The 21069-nt window shown below is 36.9% G+C and overlaps 1 protein-coding gene across 6 annotated transcripts in view; it reads right to left on the reverse strand.

Annotated features, from left to right (window-relative positions):
• The window catches only part of CCDC148 (coiled-coil domain containing 148), a 236543-nt gene that overhangs the window by 71326 nt on the left and 144148 nt on the right, over positions 1-21069 (reverse strand). For all 6 annotated transcript variants that reach the window (XM_064586583.1, XM_064586588.1, XM_064586586.1 and 3 more), the window contains one exon: positions 17083-17223. In XM_064586583.1, coding sequence (XP_064442653.1) covers positions 17083-17223 — 141 coding nt within the window. The remainder of the gene's footprint in view (positions 1-17082; positions 17224-21069) is intronic.

Genomic DNA, 21069 nt, shown 5'->3' on the forward strand with positions numbered 1-21069 from the left:
TGTTCTTTAGTCTACTTAACAAAAGAACAGCACCAAGGAAGCAATGAAGGTGGTTTTTTAATCCATTCATAACACCCACTTGACACTTCAATTGTGATCAAACTATAATGGTGTATGTAAGTGATGAATCACCAAATTCTACACCTGAAATTAATATTGTACTGTATGTTAGCTAGCTGGAGTTTAAATAAAAACTTGGGGAAAAAATCTAAAATTGTGTGGTTTGTTATAAATTGTTTAGCCATAGTGGTTCATTAACCCAAGGAGAGAAATCCTGAGGGAATATTAAGACGAGTAAGGAGACTGACACAGTGAAACTGTTTGCACATATAGAACAGCAACAAATACTCCTAGTAAGCAGACTACTAAAGAGTTTTAAAATTATCAGTTTCCTGTCTATTTAGGAATTCTGAGTAAACTAGGACAGGACCAAAGCAATGAAAATGACCCTAAAGCAAGTAGTTTAAAACTGAGTTTTCTCAAAATTTATTAATCACAAAATTAACAGCAAACAGCAATCACAATGGTGCACAGCATAGCACAGTGTTTAGAATCATGAACTATGGAGTTAGCCCTCCTGGGTTCAAACTCTGAACCTCTTTATGGCTGTATGACTTTGGGGGAAATTATGTACCTTCTAGGGTCTCAGTTTTTCTTTTATAAAATTAAGATCATATTAGTACCTTGCCCTTAGCGTTGTCAAGAAGATTAAATGAACATAGAACAGTGCTTTGCATGAAGCAAGCACTACATAGATGTCTATTAAATAAGTCAAATCACCGTGAATAACCAAGACCTAGACAGAAAATATAGCCAAAAATTGATACCTGGAGTTAATTTAAAAATATTTTTAAAACTGCCTATTGAAAAATCTCTTCCAGAGAAATATACAGCTGGCTCTTGATGATCCAGGCTGCTTTTTTTTTTTTTCCCCTCTCCATCTGACTTTTTCCTAAAACCGTGTCCTGACAAAGAGTAGGAAGATTCTATCATCAAGTTTTTGTTTTTGTTTTACTTTTTAAAGAGAAGTTCTAGTAGAAAATTTCACTTTTTTCCCCAGTTTTATTGAGAAATAATTGGCATACATCCTTGTACAAGTTTAAGGCATACAGTATGATGGTTTGATTTACATATATTGTAAGATGATTACCATAATAGGTTCAACTAACATTCAATTTCTCATATAGATAGAATAAAAAGAAAAGAAAGAAGAAAGAAAGTTATCTTACAACTGGAAGTTTGTACCTTTTGACAATCTTCCTCTAATTTCCCCTCCCACCACCCCCTCTTGTGATCATAAGTCTGACCTCTCTATCAGAGTTGTTTTTTTTAATATTCCACACATAAGTGAGATCATACAGTATTTGCCTTTCTCTGAATTCATTTAGCATAATTACTTTCTCTGACTACACTTAGCATTATGATTTCACTTTCTCTGTCTTACTTCACTTAGCATAATGCATTCAAGGTCCATCCATGTTGTTGTAAATGGTATATTTCCTCATTTTTTAAAAAAAATTTTTATTGTTATGTTCATCACCATACATTACATCATTAGTTTTTGATGTAGTGTTCCATGATTCATTGTTTGTTATATTTCCTCATTCTTAATGGCTGAATAATGTTCCATTATATATATATACCATGACTTCTTTATTCATTCATCCATTGATGGATACTTAGGTTGTTTCCATGTCTTGACTATTGTAAATAATGCTGCTTTGAACATGGGGGTGCAGATATCTTTTTGAGTTAGTGTTTTTTTTTTTTTTTTAGGATTTTATCTATTCATTTGAGACACAGAGACACACAGAGAGAGAGAGAGAGAGAGCATGAGCAGGGAGAGAGGCAGAGGGAGAGGGAGAAGCAGGCTCCCCGCCGAGCAGGGAGCCCGATGCGGGGCTCGATCCCAGGACGCTGGGATCATGACCTGACCTGAAGGCAGACGCTTAACCATCTGAGCCACCCAGGTGCCCCTGAGTTAGTGTTTTTGATACCTTTGGATATAGCCCCAAAAGTGGAATTTCTGGATTATATGATAGCTCTATTTTTAATTTTTTGAGGATCTTCCATATTGTTTTCCATAGTGGCTGTACCAATTCATAATATCACCAACAGTGCACAAGGGTTCCCTTTTCTCCACATCCACACCAATGTTTGTTACCTCTTGTCTTTTTGATGGTGGCCATTCTAAAGAGCATTAGGCGATATCTCATTGTGATTTTAATTTGCATTTCCCTAATGACTAGTGATGTTGAGCATCTTTTCATGTACCTCTGGCCTTTTATATGTCTTCTTTGTAGAAATGTCTATTCAGATCCTTTAAAAATGCCTAATTTTTAAATTGGGTTGTTTTGTTTTTGCTGTTAATTTGTATGAGTTCTTTATATATTCTGGATATTAACTTTTTATCAGATATACAGTTTGCAAATACTTTTTCCCATCCCATAGGTTGTCTTCTCACTTTGTTGGTGGTTTCTTTTGACTGTAGAAGCTTTTTAATTTGATGTAGTACCACTTGTTTATCTTTTGTTGCTTGTGCTTCGGTATCATACTGAAAAATCATTACTAAGGCCCATGGCAAGGAGCTTTGTTCCTGTTTCCTTCTAGGAGTTTCACATTTTCAGATCTTATATTTAAGTCTTTAATCCATTTTGAGTTAATTTTTGTGAGTGGTATAATATATGGTTCCAGTTTCATTCTTTTACATGTGAATATCCAATTATCCCAGCTACATTTATTGAAGAGACTATCTTTTCTCCAGTGAGTATTCTTGGCTTTTATCAAGTATTAGCTGACCATATAGGGTTGGGTTTATTTCTGGGCTTTCTATTTTGTTCCATTAGTCTATTTGCTTATTTTTATGCCAGTACCATTAATGTTTTGATGACTATAGCTTTATAGCATAGCTTGAAATCAAGAAGTATGATACACCTCCCGCTTTGTTCTTTCTCAGATTTCCTTGGCTATTCAGGGTCTTTTGTGGTTTCAGGAGAATTTTTCTACTCCTGCAAAAAATGCCATTAGACTTTTGATAGTGATTGCACTGAATTTATAGATGGCTTTCAGTAGTATTGACGTATTAACAATACTACTTCTTCCAATCCATGAACACAAGATACTTTCCATTTATTTGTATCTTCTTCAATTTCTTTCATCAGTGTCTTGTAGTTTTTAGCATGAAGACATTTCACCTCATTCGTTAAATTTGTTAAGTATTTTATTGTTTTTCATGCTTTTGATGCTACTGTAAATGGGATCGATTTCTTTGTTTTTAAAAATTTCATTTTTACTGTATAGAAATGCTATTGATTTTTGTATGTTGATTTTGTATCCTGCAACTTTACTAAATTTACTGATTAGATCTATCAGTTTTTGGCTAAGTCTCTAGGATTTTCTATATATAAAATTATGTTGTCTGCAAATAGAGACAATTTTACTTCTTTTCCAATCCTGATGCCCTTCCCTCCTTCCCTCCCTCTCTCCCTTCCTTCTTTCATTGCCTGATTGCTCTAACCAGGACCTCCAGTACTATGTTGAATAAAAGTATAAGAATGAGAATCCTCTGTTTTTCCTGTATTAGAGGAAAAATTTTCATCCTTTCACCATTGAGTATGATGTCAGCTATGGGCTTGTCTTATATGGCCTTTATTATGTTGAGATATGTTCTCTCTATGCCTGATTAAGAGTATTTATCATGAATGGATGTTGAATTTTGCTGAATACTTTTTGTGCATCTATTGAGATGATCATATAATCCTTTTCTTTCATTCTATTACTGTGATGTATCACATTGGTTGATATGCATATGTTGAAACATTTTTGCATCCCAGAGATAAATCCCACTTGATCATGGTGAATGATACTTTTAATGTACTGTTAAATTTAGTTTGCTAGCATTTTATTGAGAATTTTGGCATCTACATTCATGAGGGATATTGACCTATGGTTTTCTTTTCTACTAGTGTCCTTTTCTGATTTTGGTATCAGGATAATAATGGCCTCAAAAAATGAGTTTGGGAATGTTCTCTCCTCTTCAAATTTTTGGGAAGAGTTTGATAAAGATTGGTGTTAATTGTTCCTTAAATGTTTACTTAAATTCAACAGTGAAGCCACCTGGTCCTAGGCTTTTCTTCATTGGGAGATACTTTATTCCTGATGTAATCTTCTTATTGGTAATTGGTCTATTCAGATTTACTATTTCTTCCTGATTCAGTCTTGGTAATTTGTATGTTTCTAAGAATTTTCCCATTTCTCCTAGGTTGTCCAGTTTTCTGGCATATAAATGTTCATAGTAGCCTCTGATGATCCTTTTCTTGTCTGTGGTATCAGTTGTAATGTCTCCTTACTCATTTATAATTTTGTTCGTTTGGGTCTTCTCTCTTTTTTCCTTAGTTAGTCCACCTAAGGGTTTGTCAATTTTGTTTCTCTTTTCAAGAACCAACTCTTAGTTTGGTTAATTTTTCAATTGTTTTTCTGTTCTCTATTTCTGTTCTAATCTTTATTATTTCCTTTCTTCTGCTAATTTAGGCTCATTTTGTTTTTCTTTTTCTAGTTCCTTAAGGTGTAGAGTTAGGTTGTTTACTTGGGATATTTCTTGCTCCTTAATGTAGGCACTTATTGGTATTAACTTCCCTCTAAGAACTGCTTTTGCTATGTCCCGTAAGTTCTGGTATGGTAAATTTCTATTTTCATTTGTCTAAGAAACTTTATTTCCTCTTTAATTTCTTCTTTGATTCATTGGTTATTCAAGAGAGTATTGTTTAATTTCCATGTCTTTGTGAATTTTCCAGTTTTCCTCTTGTTATTGATTTCTAATTTCATGCCATTGTGGTCAGAGAAGATACTTGGTACAATTTTAACCTTCTTATATTTGCTAAGATTGTTCTGTGGCCTAACATATGGTCTATCCTAGAAAATGTTCCATGTGCACTTAAGAAGAATGTGTATTCTATTGTTGGGTAGAGTGTTTTGTATATGTCTTTTAGTTCCATTTGATCTACAGTATTGTTCAGATCCGCTGTTTCCTTATTGATTCTCTGTTTGGAAATCTATCCATTGTTTAAAGTAGACTATTAAAATGTCCAACTATTATTGTATTACTGTTTATTTCCTCTTTTAGCTTTGTTAGTTTTTGCTTTACATATTAGGTGCTCCAATGTTGGGTGCATAAATATTTACAGTTATATCATCTTGATGTCCTAAACCCTTTATCATTATATAATGACTTTCTTTGCCTATTTTTACCATTCTAAGTTTAAAGTCTATTTTACCTAAAGTAAGTACAGCTACTTTGGGAGTTTTATTTGTTTGTTTAGTTTTTTATTGTTTGGTTGGTTGGCTTTGGTTATCATTTGCTTGAAATTTCTCTATCCATCCCTTCACTCTCAGTCTATATGTATCCTTAAGGCTAAAAAGAGTCTCTTATAGGCAGCATATTGTTGGGTCTGGTTTTTTTATTTTTTTATTAAATCCATTCAGCCATTATATGTCTTTTGATTGGGGAATTTAATCTGTTTACATTTAAAGTAATTTTTGATAGGTAAGAACTTACTATTGTCATTTTGTTAATTGTTTTCTGGTTATTTTGTAGAGCCATTGTTCCTTGTTTCTTATCTTTCTCATTTTTTTTGAGTTTCGATGTCTTGGTATTGATATGCTTTGACTTCTTTATCATGTTCTTTTGTGTAATTACTACAAGATTTTCCTTTGTGGTTATCATGAGGCTTACATAAAATATATTAAATTTATTATTTTATTTTTTTAAAGATTTTATTTATTTATTTGTCAGGGAGAGAGAGAGAACAAGCACAAGCAGGGGAAGCGGCAGGCAGAGAGAGAAGCAGGCTCCCTGCTGAGTAGAGAGCCTGATGTGGGACGCTGGGATTATGACCTGAGCCAAAGGCAGACGCTTAACCGACTGAGCCCCCAAGGTGTCCCTATTAAATTTATATTAAACCTATTTTAAACTGAAAATGACTTAACTTCAATAGAACTAATATATTTTACACATTTACTTCTTTTCTCCCTCATACTTTAGGTTATTGCTGTTACAATTTACATGTATTTTCTTTGCATTGTGTAACTAATAACAGATAATTGTATTGATTTTTTCCATATTTTTTTAACTTTTAAACTAGAATTGTGAGTTATGAACCACTATTACCATATTGTAGAATCTAACAATGACTATATATTTACCATTGCCAGTGAAATTTATGCTACTTTTTTTGTGTTTTTATGATGTTAATTAGCATTCTTTTCTTCCACTCAAGAATTCTCTTTAGTATTTCTTGTAAGGCAAGTCTGGTAGTAATGAACTCCCTCAGCTTTTGTTGTTTGGGAGTCTTTATTCCTCCATTTCTGAAGGACAGCATCACTGGGTACAAAACTCTTAATTGACAGTTATTTGCTTTCCATTTTTTTGAATGTCATCCCATTGTCTCCTGGCCTGAAATGTTTGTATTGAGAAATCCACCTATAGTCTTATCAGTTCCCTTATATGTAATTTCTCTCTTTTTTCTTGATGCTCTTAAAATTCATTGTCTTTGACTTTTGACAATTTATTTATCATGTGTCTCAGTGTAGCCCTATTTTGGTTCAACCTATTTGGGGTCTTTTGGGACTCATGGATCTGGATGTTCATCTCTCTTCCCAGGTTTGAGAAGTTTTTAGCCATTATTGCTTTAAATATATTTTCTGTCCCTTTCTTCTTCTGTTTTCATTTTGGAATTCCCATAATGTGAGTATTATTTCTTTTCATCATATCCCATAACTTCCATAGGCTTTCTTTATTCTTTTTCATCTTTTCCTTTTTCTCCTCTAACTAGGTGGTTTCTAACGTCCTATCCTCTCTGTTGCTGAATCTTTCTTTTGCATGGTGGAGTCTACTTCTGAAACATTCTGTTGAGTTCTTCAGTTCAGTTGCTGTGTTTTTAACTTGAGAATTCCTGTTTGTTTTGGTTTGGGTTTTTTTGGTTTGTTTGTTGTTTTTATTTATTTATTTATTTTTTAAGATTTTATTTATTTATTTGACAGAGAGAGACACAGCAAGAGAAGGAACACAAGCGGGGGCGGGGGGGAGGGAGAAGCAGGCTTCCTGCAAAGCAGGGAGCCCAATGCGGGGCTTGATCCCAGGACCCTGGGATCATGACCTGACCTGAAGGTGATGCTTAACAACTGAGCCACCCAGGCACCTCTGTTTTTGGGGGTTTTTTTTGTTGTGTTTTGTTTTGTTTTGTTTTTTTGATGGTTGCCATATCCTTGTTGAGCTTCTCATTTTGCTTATGCACTGTTTTCCTAATTTTGTTTAGTTGTCTGTATTTTCTTGTACTTCACTAAACTCCCTTAAGAGGATTATTCTGAATTTCTTCTTCGAGAGTTCATAGATCTCCCTATCTTTAGGGCCAGTTATTAGAGTTTTATTAGTTTCTTTTGGTGGTGTCTTATTTATGTGATTCCTTATGTTGGTTTCTGTGCATTTTTGTAATGGAGCTTCTCTTGCAGACTTTATAGATTTGCTTTGGCAGAGACAGTTCTTCACCAGTCAGCTCAGTTTGGGTTTCTGAGTGTGTCTACTGGTAATGTCTTTGGGCAGGTGGGGCTTACTATTATGGCCTATTTTGGGGTGAGAGAACTATTCAAGCTCTGAGGACAGGGATGGGGGTGTGCTGTTGACTGAGAACATTTAAATAGGACTTCTGGCTTGGTTCCCTATACAAGTGAGGCTGTAGGATGGGCTCCACAGTTATTTGAATTCTCTGGTCAGGCTTACCAGATGGTTGGGACTGGATACATTATTCAGTAATAGATGGAGCTATGAATTAGCTTCCCTGCACTGTCAGGGCAGCAGGACAGGGCCCTGTACAGCTCCTTGCCTGGAGAACCAAATCTGTCCTGACTATGCACTGAATTCCCTGGTCAAATGAGGCCACCAGTTTACTTTGCAGATGAGGGAAGCCACAGGATGTTCAAGTGCCACTATATGCAGGGCTGTTGAATCATCTATGCAACTTCTCATGTGCTCTGGTTAGGTTCCCTGGTTGGACAGGCTAAAGGTTATATATAACAATAATCAGGGCTATGAATTAAATCCCCTTCCCTGACACAGTGGGAGAAGCAGCTCTAAAACTGTGTCTTATCTTAACTAAAGTCAACCCCCACCACAAGTTCCCTGGCTACTGCCTTTGCTCTGCAAACCATCAGCTCTGCTGCCCTTCTCTCAACTCGAATACCAGTAGGCCACACAGCTTTCAGGTGTTTTCACCAGCCCTTCTGGTCAGATGAGGCTGGAAGACACTTTCCACAGTAGATCGGGTGTGTCTTAGCTCCCTTGCCTGAATGTGAAGGAGGGGATGCTCCTGGCTGCACTCAAATGCCCAAACAGGCTCTCTAGTTGGGAAGGTCCAGGAGCTACCCTCTCACTTGTCTATGAATGAATCCTCCTGCCTGTGCATAGCACAGGAAGCTTCCATGCTCCGTACTGGCTTTGTTCTGGGGCTATCCGCTCTGTCTACCCACCTCTCAGTTCAAGTGTCACTGGACCACACAGCTTCCAGAAATTGTTACAATCCCTTTTGGTTAAATGCGGCTCTAAGGTACTTTCCATAGTGGGTGGGGCTGTGACTCAGCACCTTGACTGGACGTGGGTAAACCAGGCTCTAAGGTGGGCAAAACTATTTGAGGATCCAAATTAGGCAGATCTGTACCCACAACTTGGTACTGCTGATGAGCAAAACTGCTATTGTGATTACTCTTTGGACACTGTGGGTATGAACTCAGTTTGCCAAGATCTGTGTGCTGGTTGTTGCAAGCCCCACCCCTAACCTTCTCCATCACAGATCCCTAAGTAGCTGGGCCCCTGCAGATTCTTCTGCACTCCCTGATGTATGAGATCAGAGGAGGGGCTCCCACAACGTGACCCACAATGCTAGAGGAGGCTGGTCATCCCCTCTGGCCTTTTTCCACTAGAGGAACTGGAGACTCAAGGGAGACCTCTCTGTGTGATGCTGCACTGTCCTGGAGGAGCAATGCATTGTCAATGTCTAGCCCCTTTTCTTACCCTTCTCATGCAGTCTGTTGTAGTCTCTGGTGCAGGGAGCAGCTTCAACCTCACCCCACATTCTAGGATTCTCCCAGTGGTGTCTTGTTCTTGAATAGATGTTAGTTGTTTAGATGAAGTCAGTATGATCTATGTTACCATCCTGGTGACATCACCTAGAAATTTTTACTTTTAAAAGACAGTTGAAACTAGAAAAATGAGCTTCTTGGACTACCATCCTACCTTTATGTCACCTGCTGATTAATATACTGAAAGTTAACTCTACATTCAGTCTCATATTAGAATGTTAAAATCAGTTAATAAGCTTATGTTAATGTCCATTTCTAAATTTTAATAACAAAATAAGGAACATTATGAATATTTTTAAATGATATGATCTTTGATTTCTTTTGGATAATTAAACCTCCCATATTACATTAATTTCTTAAATAATATTATTCAGAGGACTAAAATTAAAAATTCAGAAAACAAACTCTGAACCCCAGGTAATTTGGAGTCATTTTTACATAAAATATACTTTAACTATCTTCTCCTTCTGATGATTATAATATCCTGATAGTTACTTTACTCACTAGTTGGGATATTGTGTCAGATTCCCCAAAAAAAGACCAATAATTAAAGGACAAACACCTCCTCAAATGTTTACTGCAACTTCACACTTCTAGGAATTAGTAATTGAGAGAACCACAAAACTGCGTGTGGGAAGTAGTTTAACAGATTGGACCTCAGCCAGATGGGGATACTTTGGCTTTAGTAGCAGGTGGTTCCTTTAAAAAGAGGATGTTTGCAAGTGAGAGGTTTAGGTGAGTGTATGTTAGAGCAGAGATCAAACTGGAGTTCAGAGAGTTTCAAAGACATATTTTCAAGGTCCAAGGCATCAGAGTTTTTATATTCCATATTCTCCATTTTATGAAAATGTAAAAAAGTGCCTTAAGCCTATTTTAGATAACCTGAATGTCATTGCATTACTGTGTTGCTGAGTGCTGCCATAGCATTTTTGTAAGTTCACAATTCAGTTGGTCCCCAGTGATACATTACATAAATTTACAGTATTTATATCTTAAGTCATTTTAGTCTAAGTGGGATCCAGTTAGATCACTATCTCTCTTTTACACACACACACACACACACACACACCACTCCTTTAAGCAGTCAGGGGAGGTTTTCCAGGCAGCTCTGATCTTAAAGGTCCTTTTTCCCACTACTTAAGTCCTCAAATCTATATCCCCCACCCTCTGCAATAGCAAAGCATTCACTGGAAATAAAAGGCAATCAGTCACAGGCATTTGAAGGAAATTGCACAGGACAGTTCTATATCCTGCAGTTCCTGCAGTGCACAAATGCATACAGTAGCAATTAAAAGCCTAAAAAAAAAAGAAAAAAATTAATAGAGAGTTGATGAACCTTATTGGAGTCAATCAGGGCAAAAGGTTCATATACTAAGGCCTGAACTTTGATCAACTGTAGCAAAACTAATAACCTTTATTGACATAAGAGGAGTCACACTAGGAAGCAATCAGACTAGCATGGGCCATCATGTGAGGATAGATACCCAAACTATGGTTTGCTGATACAGGACCAGGAAATAAGAGAAGAGGAGGTCTAGGCATGTATGAAGGCAAAGGCACTAACCTAAACTCTCTAAGTGATCAGTACCCACTGAGAAAGGCAGGAAAGTCACACTGTAATTATGTGTGTGTGTATGTACCTACGCAAATATATCCATTTGTAAATACTGCATATATATGCATATATATTTAATTTACTATATGTAGTCATGATTAATTTAACTAATTGCAAACTCTATATAGTTCACTCCATTTTGTATTTTTAATTTTTCTCTATTAACCCTTTTGTTCTACTCATAAAGTTTGAAGCTAAAAGAAACCCTTCTTTTTCGTAAGAAGTTCTACTAACCTAACTAAGAATTGCATATTATCTTTGTGGTGGAGCAGGTAAACACATCCCTTTAAAAAGATACCCAGAGTGGCACCCGGGTGGCTAAGTTGGTTAAGTGTCCAACTCTTGATCTCAGCTCAGACCTTGATCTTAGGGTCATGAGTTCAAACCTGGCATTGGGCTCCACGCTGGGTGTGGAGCCTACTTAAAATAGATAGATGATTGATAGATAGATATCGAAAAGGGGCTGTTTGAGTAGGGTGACCTCTTACAATTGCATGAAGGACTGGGTATAATGTGTGTCACATTAAAGACACTTAGTACATACTTACTGAATAAATGAATACATACATGGATGAATAATCATCCTAAATAGGACCTTTAGTGATCCCTTTGGGTTTATATACAATCTTACTGTCAATATATCTTACTGGGAGCTGATACAACTATTCTATGGTGGTGAGAAGTAAAGAGGAGATTTTCCTGAGCCTAAATGGGTGGGTTTGGTCCAGTGGTGGAAGTATTAGGAATGCCAAGTTCCTAAGTAGTTTTATCAGCCTGCTTCCTGCCAAGAGAATTTTGGGGGGTCCATGAGCCTCCTTTCACTTCATATTCACTCTTTCCCTTTCAGTCTAAGCTGGCAGTGTTTCTGATAAAATTTTCTCAAGAACCAAGTGAGCCTTTGCAGATTTTATGGGGATTCACTCCATTAGACAAAAGCCACACACCCACAGGTCTTTTTGAGATAATCCTTTCTCTGTCTCTTAGTTTTCTATTGAGGTGGCTGAGCAAAATTGCCCTTAAACTTCCCAGGGGCTTTCTAGCTTGAGATCTATGAGAAACACCCTTAATCTCTTGGAAGGGTCTTTTATATGACTGAATACTCTGACCCTGTGATCTTTTCAAGGCTATAACAAAGGACTGTATAGTCACACTTTCAGCCTTTTCTCTATGGCATGATGGCGGCAATAATCTCTTAACTCTGGAGTCTTTTGCCATTTAGATAGGTTGAGAATTTCCCAAAGCATCAAATCTCTCCTTTTTGCTGTAAGTAGCAAAAAACCCTAGTGACATGTTCAACACTTCAGAAATCTTCTTAGCTCATCACATATGAAGTTCATTACTCAGGAATGTTTTCCACCGAACTGCAGCACAGAATTAATTCCTTAGGCTTCCTGTCACCACTTAACAGTGACCCTTTCTCCAGTTTTGAAGAATATGTTCATCACTTCCTTTTGAGACTCAGCAGCCACATCTTCAACATCCTCTACTAAATCAGTTCAAGGCATTCTAGTCTTTTTTCTATCATGTTCCTAAAATTCTTCTTGCTTCTTCCCACTTCCCAATTCCAAAGCCACTTCCACATTTTCAGGTATTTGTTACAGCAACAATTCACTTCTAAATACCAAAAACTGTACTAGTTTTTTAATTGCTGTGTGACAAATTACCACAAATTTAGCAGCTTAAAACAACACTTACTTATGAGCTCAGACTCCTATAAATCAGAAGTCCAGCATGGTGTCCCTGGACTCTCTGCCCACGACACCACAAGAATGAAGTCAAGGTGCCGAGAAAACTGAGTTCTCACCTGGAAGCTTTAGAGGAAAATATGCTTCCAAGCTCATTCTTGTTTTGGCAGAATTCAGTTCCTTACAGTTGTAGGACTACAGGTTACAGGTTCCCATTTCTCTTCTGGCTGTCAGCCAGGGCCACTCTCAGCTGCTAGAGTCCACCCACATCCCTTGCCATGTGACCTCCTCAATCTCCAAGCTAAAATATTCAGTCATGTCCTTTTCATGCTTTAAATCTCTGATGACCCCTCTTGTGACAAGCCAAAGAAAACTCTGTATTTTTAAAGGGCTCATGGGATTAGGTCAAGTCCTTCCAGGTAATCTCTCTTTCTCAAGGTTGTCTGTGCCATATAATAAAATCTAACCCACGGTAGTTACGATCCTGGTGATTATATTGGGTATGTATCCCAGGAGGGCAGGAAATCTTGGGGCCCATCTTAGAAGCCTGCCTATCACAGGTGTGATTCATTGTCCCCTTTAAGTCCCAACAATACTGAAGAAGTAGAGTTTATAGTCTGGGGATTTATTTTTTATCATTCTTCAGTATCTACCTACCCCCCCCCCGCAATTCTTAGCTCTTTAGATCAGTATATTATTAGATTAAGAAACACTGGGGAAGGAATTTCATGGTAAATTGCTCTCATAAGAACCCACAGATTCCCACACTGAGAAAATAGCTTTGATCTGAATTGCGAAGATACTCTGGGTTCCCTCCTAAGCACAGAGCTTCTTGAATCTTCTGGGAAACAGTACTGGTCTAGCCCTCTAGCCTGCATTCTTTTATAATAGCCTACCCTCTTTTATTTTAGACTGTTTCTGCTGCCCCTGGTTATCTGTAGGATGAATGTAATTCTGAGTATTTGCCACATCACCTGAGGTCAAGGGGGACAACATAAGTGCCAAGGTTCTACTGATGCCTGGGTCTATTGATATTTACTGATAAAATGTCACTTGAGGCTAAGAGATCACAAAACGATAGATTTCTCCCCAGAAACATCTCAGAGGTAAGACTGAAGGTCACATGGATGGTGGGCCATGGCTGGTGGAGTTATTCTGACTTTCCTGATGATGCTTCCTGTCCCTCAGGTGTACAGTGTGGGGGCTTCAATGCTAGATTAGGAACTTGTAAAATTGGGAGAGAAATGTATATGCTAGAGCAAGTAAGGAATATGTCTGCTTTTAATGTGAGCCTTGCTTGAAATCTCTATTTTGGGAGTGAGGCTGAAACTATCCTTGCTTTGATCCCATAGAACTCCAGGCATCAAGCAGCAAAAAACCTCCTAAAACGCCATGATGCAGAGTAGTTTTTATGTTATTCAAGCCACCCAAAATGCTACATCTAGTGAAAGGGTGGTACTGGGACCAATATTACGTATCAGGCATTTTAAGGTTCACCTAGCACAGTAATTTTGTTTCTTACAATAGCTCCTAGGGATAGTTTATGGAAAGACATTATTCTTTGATTTTATCATGACAATAATATCAAAAGTGGAGAGATGCTTCTGAAATATTACCATTAGCACCTAACAGCCTATGAATCAAAACTTACCTTGAGTCTTGATATGAAACTATGAAAACTGAATATTATGTTCAACTCAAGTTTTAAAGCACAGAAGAAAAAGTGATCTAATAATTTAAAGGTCAATTTGAAAAGAGTTGGGCACCTACCAGGGTAAACTTTGGGATACAAATTAAAATGTTATTCCAGCAAAAAGACAGTGTCATTCCCTAAAAGACAAACTGCTGAGAAGAAGAATTAGGAGAAAGATGATCTGTTATTCAGAAATACTCAGGTGGGGTTTTATACACGGAATAGTTTCTCTATCTCTATGGCTGCTAGCTCATGAGAAGAGAAATCCAGGCAGGTGAAACAGTAGATGAGGAAAAACAGAGCACTGGCTAACAAAGCAATCAGTCTCAAGTCAGAGGGAGCTTCTGACCTGAGTAACTATAGGAGGGTTTTGTGAAACTCCTGTTAAACACTAAAGAACTAAAATTTGTCTCCAGCATAGAAAATAGTTAGAACAAAGAGAGTCTGGATTCGTAGTATATGTATAAAGGTAGGCAGAACTTTGATCAGTTTGTCTGAGTTGACATAGAAATCTCCTTTCTTACTTTAAACACATAGAAATTTTGGACAAACTATAACACAACAGCACACAAACACACACAATGTCCCAGTGTTGAAGATAAAGATGGAACTCAAAGTCAGAGCAGTAAAATGGAGCCAAAGCCAAAGGGCTCTTGGACAGAACTGGGCCTGAGGCAGGTCTAAGGAGCTGGTGGTTGGGTCTTTAAGATTAGCTGTGAGACTTGTGTATATGGGAGCTGGAATCATGCCACTTAAAAAGAGTAAGAAGTCCTATAGGACTTGTCCATACACAAAATGGGAATGAGACACACCAGGACCACTCCCAGAAAAGTGATAAGGGAGATAACTTTCTGCTTGGGACCAGAGGAGAAAAGGGGTCACCAGCAGAACCCAGGCAGGTGCTGTGCATGAGTGCTAAGCCAGCACCCTCTGCAAGCTCACAGAACAGGTCCCAAATCTCACAGTCAATACACACACTGGTCCTGGGCCAGTAAAATGTATAGGCCCCTAAGCAGAAGTGAACAAAAACTCTCTGTAAAGATGCTCTCACTGTCAGGTCATGGTTCATAAAGGAAAGTACAGTTCACAAAGGAAAAGAGTTTAATAACTTTCATTACTTGATCATTTTAAATTTCCATGAAACCGTAGACACTACAGACCAAATTTAAAGGCAGATGACCAATGAAAGAAAAAATAACTGACAAAAAGAAATAGTATCCAGAATTTATAAAGAACTTTTACAGATTAATAAAGAAAAATAGACAAACAAAAGTACTAATAAGCAATTCACAGAGGAAGAAAATGGCCCAAATAAACATGAGGGGATTTTTCAATCTCCCAAGTGATCAGGAGAATCCAATTTGAAACACCGAGATACTGTTCACGTTCACCAGATTGGCAAAAGTCAAAAAGAAGATTTATAATATCTTATAAACTAAAAACAAAAAACCTTATGAAATTGAGAGCATACAAACTCTACTAGACTGTAATTCTGCTCCTTGTGTACTGTGGAGAGAGCTGGGCACACACGCCCAGTCGGCACGTACAAGGCGGCCGCACCAGCACAGTTGCAAGAACAGAACCTCAGAAACGTAAATGTCAACCACTAAGAGAAGGGATGCGTGGCAGCCTCCAGTGAAAGAGTGTACAGCAGTGCAAAGGGGCGGGCTCCATCTCTGTTTATTAATATAGCTATATCTCAAAAGTTTAAGGTTAAATGCTGAAGTACATGCTGCAGAATGATACAGTCTGAAAGTATTCATGAAAAAATTTAAAAGTCACGAACTACATATTAAAAGATGTTAAAAGCAGGGCGCCTGGGTGGCTCAGTCGGTTAAGCATCTGCCTTTGGCTCAGGTCATGATCCCGGGGTCCTTGGATCGAGCCCCTTGATGGACTCCCCGCTCAGCAGTGAGTCTGCTTCTCCCTCACTCTCTGCCTCTCTCCCCGGCTTTGCTCTCAGAGTCCTGGGATGGAGCCCCACATCAGGCTTCCTGTTCAGCGGGGAGCCTGCTTCTCCCTCTCCCTCTGTCACTCCCCCTGCTTGTGCTCTCTCACTCTCTCTGTCAAGTCAATAAATAAAATCTTAAAAGCAATTGATGGCCTGTAAAGATAGGAATAAAATTTATGATCAAGACTGACTTTGAGGAGGTAAGAAGGAAAATGGTTCTGAGTACATCTTCAAGAGAGGGCTTCAACTTTATGTGTAAAATAAAATAAATCTGTGAAAGAATAAAAAAAACATTAACAGTTTCAATGCTAGGTGATGAATACTAATGTGTTTGTTTACACCACAAAAACTGATAAAATAAACAAAAATATCTAAATAAAGATGCCAGATATATTTTTAAAATCCCATCTCAAATTCGGTTTTTTCCTTCCACAGAATATCAGCAATCATTTTGAAGCTGTTAATAAGTGTTGTGATTAATTTTTTGAAAACTGGGAAGCAAATGTTTGCTCAAAAGTAGAGTGATGAATTTGTGTCAGCAAATGAAAAACAATCTAACAAATAATAAGCCAAGAAGTAAATTCTTTAAAGGGCCTTCTGGTATTGCATGAGTTGCTCTGACCTTGGTACAAAGTATTTTACCAGCAAACACCTCTTTTGACACTCAATTGCTACACTGCAGTCAACCAAAATGTTACCCTGGTATCCTCTTGTCCTTGCATGTTCCTACTTAGAACAAGACTTAACAAGTCATAAACCCTAACTTTTCTTTCCCTACAGCATTCCTTCTAATCACAAGTACCTGTGCTCATGCAGGTCAATAAAGTGGATTCTCCTCCATGTCCAATCTTTGAAGCTTAAATGAATTCAAGCAAGACTCCACTAGAACCTTACGAATCTTTCTAAGAACTGCCTATGATGATTCCATGCCAAACACCAAGATCGATCAAAGCTCAGCCAGACAACTAAGCATTCATTCAAACATTCACAGTAATAGCAGAATTCATACTTTCTTTTTCTTCTCTGCTCTTTGTAACAATTCCTTCTCCTTCCATAGCTTCTCTTTCTCCTTCTCCTTTTCTCTTCTCTTGGCAGAAATTTCCATTTCCAGTCTTGCTACCTCTTCCTGGTGGGCTCGCCATTGAAGAACCTGAAATAAATGGAAATTCATTCCAATAACTATACCCAATCAAGTGATTTTACAGACCACAATAAGACTAGGTTCTATATCAAGCAGGTGTCAAAGTTTTTCCAAATACACATTAAAATTCTGAGTGCACATGGGTGTGTGACATGTGCATGATATGTATGTAAGATGTGTGTGTGTGCTGTGTGTGTGTGTGTGTGTGTGTGTATTAGTGTTAAAAAGAGAAAGCAACTTTAAAATCATCTCATTCAGGGATTCTTCACTTAGATTCATGGACTGAGATCCTAGAGTCTGTGAATTGACTTCAAAGAATCTATGAATTCTCATAAATATAATGTAAAAATTTCTCTGTTTTTGCACAGGTGTGTTTTTCTGAAACAACTGTTCCAGTTTCTGGTCAACAGTTTTCAAAAATTCTCAGATGATCCTAAGATCCTAAAAAGTTTAAGAACCACTGATAGATTTCATCCTTCTTATTTTATAAGTGAGGAAAATGAGCCTGAATGAAGATGAAAAAAAAATTTAAGACATTTAAAAGAACTTTCTGGATACTGATCAGTATTATTGGTAGAAGCATAACTGGTACTGCACTTCTAAAGGACACTGGACAATATGTAAATAAATATGTATCAATATAAAATATGCATAGCCTTTGACCCACAACTGCATTTTGGGGAAGTTATTCAAAGAAGACAATCAATTGGATAAGTGCGCAAAAATGTATCCACAGGAGTGTTCACTGTAGTGCTGCTTAAACAGAAAAGTTAGAAAGAGTCTAAATGTCTGGCAACAGGAGATAGCTTAAATTAATTATGGTACGTTCATGCAGTGACTGCCATTGAAAAAGAATGGTCTATACCTATATTCATTGACATAAAAAATGTCCACAACATATTATTAGATGCAAAAAAGCAGGTGCAAAACTACATTAATAGTATGGTCTCCTTAACATAAAATATCATCTATGTATCTATACATAGAAAAAGACTTAGAAGGAGTTTTACCAAAATGATAATACTGGTTATCTCTGAATAACATCATTTCATGAAATTCAAAAAATTTTTTCTTTAAGCCTTTCTGTGCTGAGTGACATTTTTACAATAAATATGTGTTATCTTTGTAGGCAGCAAACCAATGAAACTAACAAAATAGAAACAAACATTTACATGTTCCACATACACTAAGAAAACTAAGAAAGCGAAAGAAGGAAGGTGGAGAAGTGTGCAGAATTCTTTTCAGAAAAGGAAGGAACTAGCATTTCCAATTTAATACCTCATATCTTATGTTTGATATAAGCATGACTCATTATGGTAAACTAGCATTTCCAATTTAATACCTTGTATCTCACATGTTTGATATAAGCATGACTCATTATGGTAATACATAAAATGAGAATAGAATAAATAAAATGTCCTAAAATATAATGAATTAAAGTGACTAAATAATTAAGCTCTTTTTGCACTTTCTTTTTTTTTCTGTATCACAGTGTTTTATTTATTTATTTATTTTTTAATTTTCTTAAAGTTTCTACTTTTATTATTATTATTATGTTATGGTAATCCCATACATCACATCATTAGTTTTTGATGTAATGTTCCATGATTCACTGTTTGCGTATAACACCCAGTGCTCCATTCAATACGTGCCCTCTTTAATACCCATCACCAGGCTAATCCATCCCCCCACCCCCTCCCCTCTAGAAACCTCAGTTTGTTTCTCAGAGTCCATAGTCTCTCATGGTTCATCTCCCCCTCCGAATCCCCCCCCTTCATTTTTCCCTTCCTACTATCTTCTTTTTTTTTTTTTTTTTAACATATAATGTATTATTTGTGTCAGAGGTACAGGTCTGTGATCCATCAGTCTTATTAAAAGTTTGTTTTCTAAAAATATACTTTCTCCTAGTTATCAAAATAACTAAGGAGGGGCACCTGGGTGGCTCAGTTGGTTAAGTGCCCAACTCTTGATTTCAGCTCAGGTCATGGTCTCAGGGTTGTGAGATGGAGCCCTGAGTGGGGCTCCATGCTCAGCAAGGAGTCTGTTTTTCTCCCCACCCTAAGCCCCTCCCCCTACTCACATGTGCTCTCTCTCTCTCTCTCAAATAAATAAATAAATCTTAAAAAAAATACCAAGGAAATTCAGACTCTTGGTTTTCAGACACACCTAGGTTTCCCCACCTGCTGCTTGTCCTGGCCATTATATTTACTTTCCTTTTTGGAAGCCCATTCCTAGAATAAGATCACATGCCTTCCATCCTGATCTCCTACTCCCAAACCATTCCTTCCTGTAAACCATCTTCCATCTGTAACATACTGTGTTAAAATCAAGTGTCCTGTCAAGTGTTGCTAGTGATGGTGGTACATCATGTTGACCTTGTTGACCATCTCTTTCCGATTAAAACTTTTTCCTTCCTTAAGGTCTTTACTATTTGTATGTGTACCCAAAATACAATATTTTCAAAATTAAACTCAACATTTTTAACTTTGCCACAGCTTCACAAGCCCTGTGCACCTGCCTCTTTTTTCAAACATCCTGATTTATTCTGTGGAATATCTCTGTAGTTGGCATTTTTATTATTGCATGCACCTATCAAAACGACTAATTCTTTACATTTTACATTTGACTTGGGCAATCTTATATTTCTTAAGATCAGATGAGTTTTACTTATGACAAATCAATTTCTAAAGTACTGGATTTCCCTAGGCCACTTCACTGTAGTTTCCTAGTTCACCCAGTCTATCTGCCAAATGTATTGAGAAAAATGCCAGCGTTCATGGGGTGATGCCAATTTATTCCAATAGGACCTAAGTAACTTAGTTTTCTTACTCACAATCAATGCCCCATTTTAACTTAACTAACATATAATCTCTACATAGATTTTTCTTCATGTGCCTTTCCGTACGTGGCCATTCTTGTTCTTAGCCTCATGGTTTGGTCCAAACTGTTCTCCCACCTGTGACACCTTCCATTTCCCCCTATTTCATAGAAGGCTCTTTGGACCAGTATATGTCCTACTTCTTTCATGAAACATTCTTCAGTCCATGATCATTTCTCTTTTCTTATTTCACTTACCATACCATAGCTATTCTCTAATCATTTTGAGCATAGTGTTTAATTTTTATTTACAGGAGGGTCCATCATATGTATTTTGTCTTCCTCTTACACCATTTAGCAGAGTACCAGCACATCATAGACGCCTTCTATTTAATTTAATTTACCAAAACAAACCTTTTTAAACAAAACCTAATAAATGAAGAAATAAAGTATTAGAATATACCATTTTGTAACATCTAATGAAATAATAAGTCCTTGTTTATGATCATCAATGGCTACTAAGCACTTCATGTTAATAGCAGATGGGAAACTTTATAATGGAAGAATCAGGCTGGCAACAACTGAACACACTGAACAATGTTAACATCACAGAGAAACAAAAAGACATTTTGGCCTCCTGATGGAAATATACAGCATTCCTATTAAGTATTCTTGCCAAAAAATAAAAATGATATCATCAGATCTCTAGACCTATCTATCAGGTTACAGGAAATTCAGCTAATGGAGAAATATATTAAACAACTGTATGGGGATGCAATCAACAAAACTGAAATTTGAAAAACTTTAAAGGACTTTAACAAATTACAAGAAAAAGAAGGAGAATTATGGATAAAGAGATTTAAGAAACATATCAATCAAATGCAATATGTAGATTATATTTGGTTTTGATTTGAATAAACTAAATGTAAAAATTACAAAGCAAAAATATTTTGATATTGATTAGTTGATACTATTAAGGAAATATTGTTGAAGTTTTTAGGTATGATTATAGTTATGCTTTTTAATTTTTATGTATTT

Source organism: Mirounga angustirostris, unplaced genomic scaffold (assembly GCF_029215605.1).
Source record: "Mirounga angustirostris isolate CCGP_5_RB_7025 unplaced genomic scaffold, mMirAng1.0.hap1 SCAF_3, whole genome shotgun sequence".
Lineage (NCBI taxonomy): Eukaryota > Metazoa > Chordata > Mammalia > Carnivora > Phocidae > Mirounga > Mirounga angustirostris.